Source organism: Aristolochia californica, unplaced genomic scaffold (assembly GCF_029961685.1).
Source record: "Aristolochia californica isolate CCGP_79_NKW_82.1479 unplaced genomic scaffold, dmAriCali1.0.hap1 SCAF_14, whole genome shotgun sequence".
In the NCBI taxonomy this organism is placed as follows: Eukaryota; Viridiplantae; Streptophyta; class Magnoliopsida; order Piperales; family Aristolochiaceae; genus Aristolochia; species Aristolochia californica.
Genome location: NW_027181815.1, coordinates 26,848,110 through 26,862,017, shown reverse-complemented (window position 1 = coordinate 26,862,017; position 13,908 = coordinate 26,848,110). Strand labels below are relative to the sequence as shown.

Sequence of the window (13,908 nt, the reverse complement as noted above, 5' to 3'; positions counted from 1 at the left end):
CCCATCCGCTGGCGCGGGGATTAGGAATGTGAACATACGGCAACAGTGTCCGCTTCGGGTGTGCTAGCTATTCGGGTTCCTCCCAGACCGGTTTGTTGGGAACACTTGGCTAGGCACTAACACATGCTATTTCAGGGTTTGGAAGATTGAGGTCACTCTTACATTGCTAGAGTTTTTGAGTGTTAGACTTTTATCCAAGACTCTAGTCTTCAATTCTTTAACTCCTTTTCTTGTACATTCTTCTTATTAACAACACTTCTTCAATGATTTCTAGTTTTGGGTTTTGATTTGGCAACTTGATTCTTCGATCTTTTGTCTTGAACTTTTGTCTTAGACCATGTATATTTGTGTTAGAAGACTTATGTCTAAATATACTAATGATACCATTAGTAACACATTTTGATGGTACCCATTATGTTATCATTGAAATAATGAAGGCTACCACAGTTTGAATTTATGCTCTAATAAGCCCTACAAAAGGTGTTAAATCCCTATCTTTAGTAATCGACTCTAGGCTGACTTTTTTTCATTGTATGATATGTTGAATGTGTGTAAATTAAAATAATATTTGTTTATTTAACACTCTCCCTCAAACTGGTGCAAACATATCAAATACTCTCAAATTAGAGCAAATGGTAGAGAGAGGTCCTATTACAATAGCTTTGAAAAACTATCAGCCAATTGATTTTTTGAAGAAATGTAGAAGCCTTCTTGATTCAGAATTCCGAGACACAAAAGGGTGATTCATTGATATTATTCATAATTCATTCTCTATTTTTAGAGTTTTGATTTATTGATTATCTTTGATATTGATAAAATAGTAGTAGCAAACAATTAGAATACTTCTAGTTATTATTGAAGTTTATTGTTCTCTGAGAGGTTAGTTGTATTATGTTGCTGATATAATACTGATCAAGAAGGCTTCATTTGGATAATTGGCTCTGCATCTTTGTTCTTAATGTTTGATCTCATGTGACGACGAAGAAGAGGTCATTTGTAATGGGAGAAAGCCAACAACAGCTCCCATCAAAATTTAGAAGAAGATTGCATAAATTTTAACTACAACAAATTATTGTTAAATACAAATTATTTATTTATTATTTTTATTACTATATTAAATTAGTGATTTAAGAGTGGTAATTAAAATATTATTAAAATCAACATTTGATCAAATATTTTTGTTTAACTATTCAGTTTTATAATTAATTAAACTAATAATTTCAAATTTTGTGGAAATATATTATTAATTTCTATTACATAAAAATCTATCTTATGTTATTAATAAAATATTATATTATATTTATTTATTATATTCATTATTTTTATTACTATATTAAATTAGCGCAGAGTGGTAATTAAAATATTGATGACGTAAACAACTGATAAAGTATTTTTGTTTAATTATTCATATATTAATAATTTATACTATGTAAAAATATATCTTATGTTATTAATAAAATATTATATTATATTTATTTAGTTATTATATTCATTATTATTATTACTATATAAACTTCGTGATTTAAGAGTGGTAATTAAAATATTGATAAAGTAAGCAATTGATCCAGTATTTTTGTTTAATTATTATATTTTTATCATTAATTAAACGAATGGTTTTTAAATTTATGAAAATATATTATTAATTTATACTATGTAAAAATCTATCTTGAGTTTTTAATAAATATTTGTTTAGTTATTTTATTATATTTATTACTGTTATTTTTAAAATTTTTATTTATCTATTTGTTATAATTAATTAATACACCAATTAAATGTCACACATAATTATTATATTAATTTAGACTAAACTGCAATATATATTAATTAATTAATATATTAATATATTTTAATACTACATTAATTTTTTATTTTGGCACCAACAGAGTGTTCTCGATCGTCGGTCGTGGAACCTTGACGGACGATCTTTTGTCAACACTGCCACGCCAGATCAACCATCGAAATTTACTGAACTGGCGTCGGCCATTTATACGGAAAACTTGTGATTATCGAGATGAAAGGTGAACGGTCGGGCCTGGTCATTGTCAGCCCGTCCCCGAAGTTTTTAAAACGCTGATTTATTGCACGACAGTGACAAATTGAGAGCTTGGGAAACAGCTATCAGAGCCTACAAAAGCCATTGAATTAGTACACAGAAGGAGCAGTTTTAACAAATAGTACTGCAGTACATAGTGAAAAAGAACAAGGAAATCGAAGAGAATCATGTGGTGGCTGACTTTTCGAGCGAAGTCGGGAAGAAGAGACTGGGGGGTATGCTCACAATCAATGCTATCGTATGTCGCCCACAGTCAGGAGCACTCGTCACTTATTTTCTCGCTTGTATAAATGCTCTTCCTTCTCTCTCTAAATCTGTTTTCACCCTTCTTGGAGAAGAGGAAGGAGAACGAGAGGTTTGGAAACTGATACGGTGAGAGAAGGAGATGGCCGATAACACAAATTCTCGTCGAGTCATTTTAATCTCGGCGGGAGCTAGTCACTCAGTGGCTCTGCTCTGTAAGTTACCTTGTTTTGGTACTTGTTGACTTTCTTATGTTTGTTTCTAGAAAAAAATTAATATTAGATTGAAGTTATTTTGAGTAGAAATGCGTCGTGGGTTGTTTCCTTACCCGTTCTTTGTATGGTATTTTCGCTAAGGAGCTTAGAGTATCGAGCTTCGTTTTCTTCCTTATGGAAATAAGGGTTCATTGAGATTCGGTGCTTGAGCTATGTGGCTCCTTATATACATGATTTGTCATTCTTTTCTTGCTCACTTTAGTTTAACATTTAAGAATCTACCATTGGATTATTATTATTATTATTTTTAGTTTTTTAATTTTTATTATGTCTTTCAGGACATTAACGAACATTCTCCCTACCATGTGCAGTCCTGGATATTCAAGTAGAATTGACTAATTCATATTTTATTTTTCACTTTATTGGGAGTGCCCACTCGGCAAGTTGGGTCCCCCGGGCAAACAGTTCAAAGTTGTATTTGATAAACAATGATGGCTACATATGAGCTTCAGCTTATTCTACCTATAAGGCTGAATGAAAAAAGTAATATGATCAATGGTTGCATAATTTGCTTCTCAGCCGCTATGAATCTCTCTACATTTGTTGACTGTTTCTGACCATGTTTAGGTCAGTGACAGAATCTCTTGGTCAAGGTGGAGTTGGGAGTTTGAACAAAGACGAGTAAAACTATGAAGAGATGGCAGGCTCTTGAGAAAGAATGATACTTAGCAATGAAAACAACAACTAGGCAGAACTTGAAGGTGTTAAACTGGCACAAATGTAAATTAGCTTGTATATCTAGGGGACTAATGAGCATCATTCTTGTTAAATACTATGAACTATATAACTCCTGAGGAATGAAACATGCAATTTATTTGTGTTGAACTGAATCATAAATCTGATGGTGTGTGACATGTCTTTCTTGTCACATAACTTTTGGGCAAGTTTTTTTAAATCTGTTTCTTAAGCTTTCTAACTCTTTAAGCTTGTAGATTATTTTGTGCAGCTTTTAATTTCTTTCATTTCTTATAATTTGTTCATGCTCTTTCTTCATTAGAATATGTTCAACAGTTGTTCATTTTATGCTTGAAAATTTTAAAGATTTTTTATTTTAGTTTAATTATGTTTCAAAGAATATTTTTGTAGTCAGTAGTTCTTTAATTTGTTTTATTGCATATTTCTTCTTATTACTCATAATTTCTGGTTTATTTCAGCTGGCGATGTCGTTTGCTCTTGGGGACGGGGAGAAGATGGGCAGCTGGGCCATGGAGATGCTGAAGACCGACTTGTTCCAACAAAACTGAGTGCTTTGGATGGCCATGACATAATCTCCATTACTTGTGGAGCTGATCATACAACAGCATACTCAGAATCACAGCGTCAAGTATATAGTTGGGGATGGTCTGTCTTCTTAGTTCTTGTCCCTTGATTTTTTTTCTACGATAACCCTGTTTATGATAAAGTGTTCTTATTTCTTTGTAAACAAGTATGTGATGCGGCCACTTTAACTTCAAGTTGGTCCAATTTACTTTTTCTTTTATGTTTCAATTTTCATGCATACATGATGTAATATGGCTTGGTGCATCAGATTGCTGAAGTTTATGATTGTTCTCAAGTAGATTCTAGCATCTATGGCTTTCCATTTGATAATATATATTAGGATATTACACTAAATAATTGATTGAGAAGGAACACAGGGTAGGTAAAACCTGAACGGAGTTTTAAATATGTGTTGCTTTAGAAAAGCTGTAAATTAAGGTGTGCACCATCTTGATTAAGAGAGGAATAGAACTCATAATGGAGTCTCCACTTTGTTCTTGTTAGTTGGAATAGTTCCACATAGATAAGTGTTAAAAAAGATCTTATAATAATTAGTTGAGAAATGGCCTCCAACTTTGGCTAGTCATTTTGAGATAGACATGGTCCAATTTTAACATAGTATTACAGCAAGATGTATATGTTGTTGTGCCAATTTGTGCCCCGATTAGTTTGTATGCATCTGTGCGGTCTACGTCTCAGGTTTTGTTCGGTTTGTATAAACCTGGGCATGAGGGGGAGTGTTAGTGGGAATAGTCTCACATCAGTAGGTGTCGATAAAGATCCTACAATTATTAGTTGAGAAGCAGCCTCCTAACTTCAGTTCGTCATTTTAGGATGAACCTAGATCCAACTTTAACGGTTCTGCATCTCTCTTTTGTTAATTATGGTAGGAGGTGGACATTTTATAAAAAAAACTGAATAATGACAAATGGAGTATTTCTATTTTTAAGTGAATACTAGTGTTATAAACTCAAGAGTCACAAACTTTCCAAGAGCAAATGCCCAAGTTTTCCAGTTGTAAGAACAATGGAGGAGAATATAAAGACTTCTCCACTTCTCCACAAAATTAGTTATTATTTACCACCTGCCCTTGCTTAGCTAATTTATCACAAGTTAGGATATGTCCATGAGCTACTAGCTAAATAAAGTAAGTGAGTTTAGGGCAAAAAATAATTGTAACCAATGTCCCAATTCAGACTTTTCAGAATCTAAAAGATGTCTCCTGAAATTCAATCACCAAAATTTTATTTTGGCTGACCAACACAGAGTCAGCAATTGTGACATCCTTATCTCTCACGCAGTGAAGGAGAATATGCTGAACAAACTCTTCGTAAACACCACAGAGAGGGCAAGTTTATCAAGGAAGGTAAAGCCCCTCTTTTGAAGGTTGTCTGTTGTGAGGATTTGTTCCTTGATAGCTGTCCATATGAAATTTTTTATCTTGCTAGGCACTAAGAGCTTCCATGCTAGATTTGCCTTGTGCTTAGTTATGCTGGGGTCGGTCAAAAGGTTTTTAGTTATTTTAGTCATTTAATCATTTTCAATTGTTTAATTATTCTAGAACTTATCTTGAAGTGTTAGACTTTGGGTGTAACTAGGACATAGGTAGTCTTCATAAAAAAAAAAAACTATGACATGGGTAGTTTAATTATAATATGATTCTTTTTGTCTTCTCTATCATAGTTAGATGCTTATTGTACTCAGTTATTAATCAAGTTAATGATTTATTTCTATTCTCCAAAAATTCGATTCATCCATATTTGAAGCAACACTTATATCAGCATTACTAGGTATAAGTTTGATATGGATTTATTTTGGTTGTTGGGGGTTGGCAGGGTATTTTCTGGAAGGTTAGTCAATTCTTGTGTAAAGATGAAGAGACATTTTATCAGTTCTACTCAAAGATTTTGGTGAGGAAAACCTGGCTGGATAGGTTGGATAGGATGGATAGTATGGATAGGCTGGACAAGCTGGAGATAAAGTTAGGCAGGGTAGGAATTCTATCTATAAGTTTTATGAATTGGGCCATCCTTAAGTCATTATACTCTCTCTCTCTCTCTTTCTCTCTCTCTCTTTCCATAATACCCGCAGACGTCCTTTCTAAGGAAAATCAAATTTTTATGCTGATGAGAGGCCTAGAGTCTTTGTTTTCCTTTTTCAGATCCACAACCATTTTGTGTTTCAGGGTTGTTTAGCTCTATATGCCTATTCTGCACAGACCTCTAGCATGATATTCGTGGTTGTTCTCTTCATGGATTAGGTTGTTAGTGTCTAAATCTGGTTATTTCTGGGCTGGAGAACGTATTTGACACGCCTTACAGAATTTTTTGGTATTCAGTCTTGTGCTATGCTGTTGTTGGTGTCTGTGCAGAATCTGTATTTGCTCATTTGTGCAGTGTTATTTTCTGACATATTTTAGAAGTTTGCTAGTGGGAATATTCTGGTTTATGTTAGTCCTGGTATAAGATTAATTATATTTAGAATCTCATCTCTGAGTCTAGTAATTTGATTGCGTTGATTTCTCAGTCTGAGTCTGAGTCTGATGGGAAGCTTAATACTGATGTTCAGATTACCACCATCAAATTGGATGGTACAGATTATCTTTATGTGCTAGAGCTGTAAAAAATTTCTTACAGAGATGAAAGGGAGAGCATTAAGGATTTTCCTCTTATCTCCTGTTACGACCTGGTGGACCAAGGAGAATGCCCTGGTTGTAACCTGGTCGATACTTAGTATGAAGCCATCTGTGAATGGTTTAGTGCTGTATTGTGAAACGACTAAGGAGATTTGAAAGGCTTTGGGGAAAAGATTTTCTCAAGACAAAAATTTGTCTATGGTATATGAGATGTACTCTAAATTCTTCTCTATGGACTGGGACGGTCTTTAGCAGTTGTTGTGTTACATAGTTTGGAGTAGGAATGCTGTGGTAGATTCTGTCCCAAACGTATGTCATTTTGCCAGCATTTGTGCAAAGTGGTACTTACCCTTTTGATCTGGGATGATTTGTCATGCTTGTTCTTTTGATTGTTCCTTCTCTTATACTTTTCTAAGCTTTTGTTTTTAGCTTTTATTGTATGATGTCCTAGCTGATTTCTCACCACCTTTCCTGTACTCTTATTTTCTTCACTCTTTAATCCTATTCTCACTATTCCCTATAAAAACATTTCTTCTCTATTCAAGGGGGAAATGAGGGTACTAAAGTCATATAACAACTAATGGCTGAACTACACAAATAAGTTACTTCTTGATACTTTATTCTGCCGAGCAACTCACAATTCCAAGGGCTCCATTTTTTCTGCTTGTCTCTCTTTTCTATCAGCAATATGTATGTCATGGAAATGAGCCATTGGGAAATGAAACATAAGAATAAGGCATTTAATACTTCTTTTTATTTTGTTTCCTCAATGCTTTTTCGAGGGTTACCTAAGAACAAATAGTGGTCTGTTTTTATTTACTACAGGGGTGATTTTGGAAGGTTGGGTCATGGTAATTCTAGTGACTTGTTCACTCCACAACCAATCAAGGTACTACAAGGCATTAGGATAAAGCAAATAGCCTGTGGAGACAGCCACTGTTTGGCAGTCACTATGGAAGGCGAGGTGCAAAGGTTGGTTGGTTGCACTTTATTTACTTATTGGTTTTCTTGCAAATATGTTGGTGTAGAGTGGAACTGATATGAAGTAATTAGAATTATCCTGTTTAGGTAGTCTGTTTGCTCTTTATGTAACAAGTGATTACATTATCGATTAGAGCAGTCAATGGGCTACATGCAGGAAAATGCCAAAAAGATAGATAAATGGGAGAAATTGTCTGAAAAACATTGTGAAGGGTTGAACAAGAATCGAACTAGTGGCTTTTGTAATCCCTATATTTTTTAAAGCTCTTTCTTCCCTTTTAATAAAATTCTCACCATTTTAAAAAAACATGAAAAAGAAAAAGTTACGAGAGGTTCTTAGTTTGTCTGGATTATACAGGTTTCTTCATTCCCATCCTCATATTTTGTTAACTGTAACCCAAATTTGTTCATTTGTTCTCTGATACAGTGTGACACGGTGTAGAGTGTTGATAATTTTGGTTATATTATTATTTGCTAGCCCTGAAACACTGCATAACAAAAATGTACTCGGTGGGATTATGAAAATTTCCTCAAGAATGCTTGCGTCATTCAAGTTCTTATATTGAATGATTGGGGCAAAAATAACAATCATCACACGTGATAATTCTCATTTATAGTAGAGCACGAATAAACAAATAAGCTTTATAAGTAGTTACAACAGCTGTAACACAGCAGTAGAACAGTAACAAAACTACAGTAATAAAAAAACAGTAAAAGATAAAACAACAAAATTAACTATACAAGGAAATTGAATGTGCCACATTGGGCATACCTACTGACTGAGCACCAGGCCCTGATGGCTACAACGGCGATTTCTATTTTAGATGCTGGCCTGTTATTAAAGATGACATTCTCGCCGTGGCCAACTCCTTCTACCATCAAGGGATCACTTTCAAGAGTTTGGAAGCAACTTTTATTACACTGATCCCAAAGAAAGAGTCATTTGAGCACCCCATGGACTACTGCCAATCAGTCTGGTCTCTAATGCATATAAAGTTATTGCTTGCATCCTCTCTCACCATCTCAAGGCTGCTCTTCCAATGGTGATTCACCTTGGTTAATGTGCATTTATCAAAGGTTGCACTATTCTCAACACAGCAATGGGCACACACGAGCTCCTCAGCCATTTCTTGAATTCTGGTCAACCTTGTTTTGCACTTAAAATTGACTTGGAAAAAGCCTTTGATCATGTGAATTGGCGCCTACCGGATGATCTTCTTAATAGAATGGGCTTTGGAGATAAATGGCAATTCTGGATAAGGAGCTGTGTCTCTTCCCTGTCCTTCTCACTCTTGCTGAACGGTATGGTCTATCGATATTTCAAGAGCTCCAGAGGAATCCAACAAGCGGATCCACTTTTGCCCCTCCTCTTCAACATTGTGGCTGAATATCTTTTAGCGCTGGTCTACATTGCGAAGCGAATTGGTTGGCTACTGCCCATCTCCTCTCAGCTGGCTTTTGATATCCCTCTCCTTTTTTTTTTTGAAATGAGATATCCCTCTCCTTCAATTTGCTTACTATACCATCTTCTTTGGGGTTGGCACAATGGACTAGATCAAGCAACATAAAACTTTCCTCGGTCTTTTCAAATTAACCTTGGTTGGCTACTGCCCATCTCCTCTCAGCCGGCTTTTGATATCCCTCTCCTTTTTTTTTTTTTTAAATGAGATACCCTTCCCCTTCAATTTGCTTACGATACCATCTTCTTTGGTGTTGGCACAATGGACTAGATCAAGCAACTTAAAGCTCTCCTCAGTCTTTTCAAATTAACCTTGGGCCAGAAGGTTAATTGGCGGAAAACCACACTCATTGGCTTCCACATTGAGCCTGCTCTACTTCAATCCATGGCAACATATCTGGATTGTGAGATCAGCACCCTGCGTGCCTTCTATTTGGGCCTACCTCTCTTTAACAACCAACATGGTAATCATCTCTGGGACCCAGTATTGGAAAGACTTGAAAGTGGCTAACAACTTGGAGAGGAAGGCTCCCAGCCAAGGTGGGGTGTCTAATCCTTCTCAACTCATGCCTAACTGGTATTTCAAATTGTTTCCTTTCATTCCTCCACTATCCGGTGGCTGTCTGCTGAAAAATTGATGCCCTCAATGATGCTTCTTTTGGTGTGGTGCATGTGATGGTTTCAAATATCACTTGGTTAATTGGAGTGATGTTTGCAAACCCAAATGCGAAGGAGGACTCAATATTCGCCTCACTTGGGACATGAACAAAGCTTTTGTTCTGAAATGGCTTTGGGAGTCCAATGCATGCCCAACTCAATTTGGAGACCAATGATTGCCACCAATCTCAACTGGTGGATTTCTGGAGGAACACGTCAACACCTTTCTCCCTTATGGCGTGCTTTCTTCCCCCTCCTAAGCATCTTTGAGAGTGGGATTTGTTTCTTTGCTGGAAATGGCTTGAGGTAGATCTAATTGGTAGGTGACTGCACCAATCCTTTCCAGCACTTAGTAGGGTCCATAAAAACGTGGATTGAGCTTTTCATTGGGTTTGCTAGCCAGGGACTTGAGGCAATAGGGCTGGAGCTTGAGGTAGACAAACTCACCTTTTAGAAATTGAACCGCCCGACGGTGGCGGTCTGTTTATGACTTAATACTGCATTGGGCCTTTGTGGGGTTGGTTTTAAATTCCCACAGGATGTTATCATGCTTGTATAGCTGTTGGTTGACTTCATCCATGGGTGAGGAGGAATTGGAGAACTTGAGAAGGGAGGGGGGATCTCTCTTGTAAAGGACCTTGAATAATGTCATCCCTGCTGCCCTATGATAAGGGGTATTATTCCAAAATTCTGCCCAAGGGATCCACTTGGGCCAGGATTTAGGATGGTCGCCCACAAAATATCGGAGTTAGGTTACCAAACATCCGCTCACTACTTTTGTCTGCCCATCTATTTGTGGATGGTAGGCGGGAGCGTGAAGAGTTCGCTCTAGTAGTGGTTGGTGAAAACCTTGTCCCTATTGTAAATGATGGATTGGGGGAGTCCATGTCATTGATTTTCTTGACAAAAAGGACAACAACTTTGTTTGGTTGTGTGTGCGTAACTCGGGAGGAGTAGGTGGTCTTAGTCAATTTGTCCACCACTACCAGAATAATGTCGAAGCGATGAGCTTTTCGAAGCCCACCTAAGAAGTTGAGGGAGATGTCTTCCCACTCTTGAAGAGGAATAGGAAGTGGTTGGAGTAACCCTGCTAGGGTGAGGTTATTGTACTTGTTTCTTTGGCAAATTTCTCAAGAGTGCACAGATTGCTGGTCTCTCTCTTAAGACCCGTCTAATGTGGCACACTTGCAAGCCTTTTATAGGTGCAGATGTACCCCAAATGGCCACCTGAAGGGGTGGAAAGAAACTCCTTGAGTAGGTGTGGAATGTATGCTAAAGAAGGAGGGAGCCATAGGCTGTTCTTGTAGATCAAGCTGCCGTTAACGAGATTGTAATGCGAAGGGGTTGATCAACAAGTCCTGATGGGTTCGTCGAAGGCCGTCATCCTGCTGAATCTCATGTTCTAGTTCCTTGGATCTAGTGAAACACACAACGGAGAGGGCAGATATGGTTAGGGACCCTTCTTTTCGAGACAACACATCAGCCACCTTGTTATCATAGCCCGGTTTATATTGAATCTTGAAATCAAAGCCCATGAGTTTGGTGACCCACTTTTGTTGTTCATTTGCCATTAATAGTTTCTCCCATAGAAAACACAAACTTTTTTGGTCGGTTTGGATGATAAAATTCGCCCCATGAAATAATGTCTCCATTTGTGGACAGCCAAAACCATGGCCATGAGCTCCCTTTGATATACTGATTTTAAAAATATTCTCTTTGATTGGGCATGGGTGAAGTTGGTGATGGGTTGTCCTTGCATGAGGACTGCCCCATTCCTTTTCTGGTGGCATCAGTCCCCTAGAGTAAATGTCTTCGAGAAGTCCGACATGGCAAGAACAGGGACGTTGGTCATTGCTATTTTTAATTGGTCAAACACTGCCTGTGCTTCCTTGTCCTGTTGGAAAGAGCCCTTTTTAAGTAGACGGTTGAGAGGTGCCACAATTTTCTTGTAAACTTCCATAAATCGACGCTAATGACCTGTGTGACCGAGGAATCCCTGTAGGCCTTTTACATCCTGAGGTGTTTCCTGTTGGACCCCCTTGTCAGAGATCAGATGACCTAGATAGTACAACTATTGTTTGCCAAAAGAACACCTCTTATGGTTAAGTACTAGGTGGTTGTTCCCTTTATCGGAAGAGTCACCCTTAAATGGATCAAGTGTTTAGCAAGATCAGAACTGTAAATGAGAATATCATCAAAGAAAACAAGGTTGAACTTAGGAGGTACGGCTGGAAAATCTGTTTCATCAATGCTGGGAAAGTAGAGGGGGCCTTGGTGGGACCGAATGGCATGACCAAAACTTCATAGTGCCCTTCATGTGTTCGGAAAGCTGTTTTGTGAATGTCCTCTGCCTTGACTCGGATTTGGTGGTACCTTGATTTGGGGTCCAATTAGATGAACACCTTGGCACCTCTTAATTCATTCAGAAGCCCCTCAATTGTTGAGATTGAGAACTTATCGGGAATTTTGATTTTGTGGAGAGCTCTATAATCGTCACAGAAATGCATCCCCCATCCTTCTTACAGACCGATAGAACTGGACTGGAGAAGGGGCTAGTACTAGGTTGTATGATCCCAGCTAATAGCATTTCCTTCACGATCCGCTCTATTTTTTTATTTTTTTATAAAACGAATATTTGTAGGATTAGATTTGTGGAGGCTGGCTATGTGTCTATAAGGGCATGGAATGGTCATACGATCAAATAGGTGGCAGCTCTGTTAGTGGTTTGAAGACGTTGGGAAACTCAATGAGGAGGCTGATAATCGCTAGAGAAGTCTCTACTGGTAGGTCTGCTTCCTGCTGCAGTATACCTTTATATTTCAGTAAATATTTTTGTCCCTCTTGTGCCATAATTTTAGTCATGACCTTCAAGGAGACTTGGATCCCATGGTCAGAGAAGTCTCTCCCTCAAATTTAACTATCCTCCCATTTCCTTGGAGTGTCATGGAGAGGTTTCTCTAGTTTAGGTAGACATCGCCTAAAAGTTGAAGCCACGCCACGCCTAGTACTACCTTGGTGCTTTCCATGGTGAACAGGTAGAAATGTTGCTTAATTCGCAACCCTTGTATGTCAAGCTCAAGGTCGGGGCAGAGGCCGTCACTATGGATACAGTATCCATCTGGCACTCTCATTATTGATTGGTTCACCATAGGGGATCATTTGGGACGACACTGTGTCGATCGTCCTAACCCCACCCATTTTGCCTTATGCATCTTTTACTCTCTCTCACCCAATCCAAGACTGAGTTGCGTTTGTCGATCTTGTGATCTGCCTCCATGAGTTCGATGAGCGAGTTTGGCTGGTTGACTTGCAACTTGGCTGGGACTTCCTCTTTTAAGCCCGAGATAAACATCCCTATTAGGATGTTGTTGGATGCATCCACTAGAGGTGTCGAGAGGAGCTCGAAGCATTCCCAGTAGTTGGTCATAGAGCTGTCCTGCCGGAGAGCGAGGAGTACTTCGTAGAGCGTACCCATCAGCGATGGCTTAAACTGGTGAAGGATGGCTGCTAGGAATTGCGCCCAACTTGCCACCGGGGCTCTGTGTTCCATCATTTGGAATTAGTTTAGAGCTTGTCACTCCATGCAAAGTATTGTCACCTGAATCTGGTTGTCTTCCTCAATCTCGTTCCCAGAGAAGTACCATTCTGTGCGATACAACCACCCTAAGGGATCTTCACCTTTGAAAACCGGTAAGTCAAGCTTCCACATCTTCTTCTCTGCGATTTCCAACCCTAGGATGCCATTTTGGAAGTTGCTGCCGGCTTGATTAGCTGAAGATTCACCCGCCTGTGATGTCCCTTTTGCACCTCCTCACATTTCTTCACTAACCTCCATTAATAGCTCTTGGATAGTGATCGCTCCTTTACTCCATTTTTTCAGCCCTAAGACTTCCCTCTCCACGGATTCCACTCTTCCTTCCATTTTTCGTCTTCACCACGCCCAAGTTCGCCCCCTTTTGTGCCAAGGTGATGGAAACTGAAAGATGAGATTGCATACCTGTTGCTATAAGGTGGTTTCACTTGCTAAACTTTGAGGGTCTAGCTCCTTCCAAGCTGGGTTTTTTCTCTGTGTTCTCCCCTTTGCCCATCCTCCCTCTTTTATTCCCTTTGCCTGTGCGGCCTTCAACTAACTGTCCTTGGGAGGACAGTTCTGGTGCTGCTCAGTAGTCCCAAGGTCCCTTCCATACCCTTCTTAGCTGCTATAATTCCTTTTTTGCCCTTTCTGCTATATGCTTGGGTTATCATTGGCTTATCAATCTTTTTGCTAGAACTTCAGCAACCAACTTATACACACTAGATAAATGGTTAATTGGATGAAAATTTTGAGAGCTATGAAAGATGTCTC

At 38.3% G+C, this 13,908-nt stretch overlaps 1 protein-coding gene across 1 annotated transcript in view; it reads left to right on the top strand.

Moving 5' to 3' along the window:
* The first annotated feature begins 2,091 nt into the window (after positions 1-2,091).
* The window catches only part of LOC137949874 (ultraviolet-B receptor UVR8-like), a 57,477-nt gene continuing 45,660 nt past the window's right edge, over positions 2,092-13,908 (top strand). Inside the window, exons 1-3 of the mRNA XM_068796102.1 lie at positions 2,092-2,511; positions 3,726-3,912; positions 7,292-7,438. Of these exons, the coding sequence (XP_068652203.1) occupies positions 2,439-2,511; positions 3,726-3,912; positions 7,292-7,438 (407 nt within the window). The 5' untranslated portion in view covers positions 2,092-2,438. The remainder of the gene's footprint in view (positions 2,512-3,725; positions 3,913-7,291; positions 7,439-13,908) is intronic.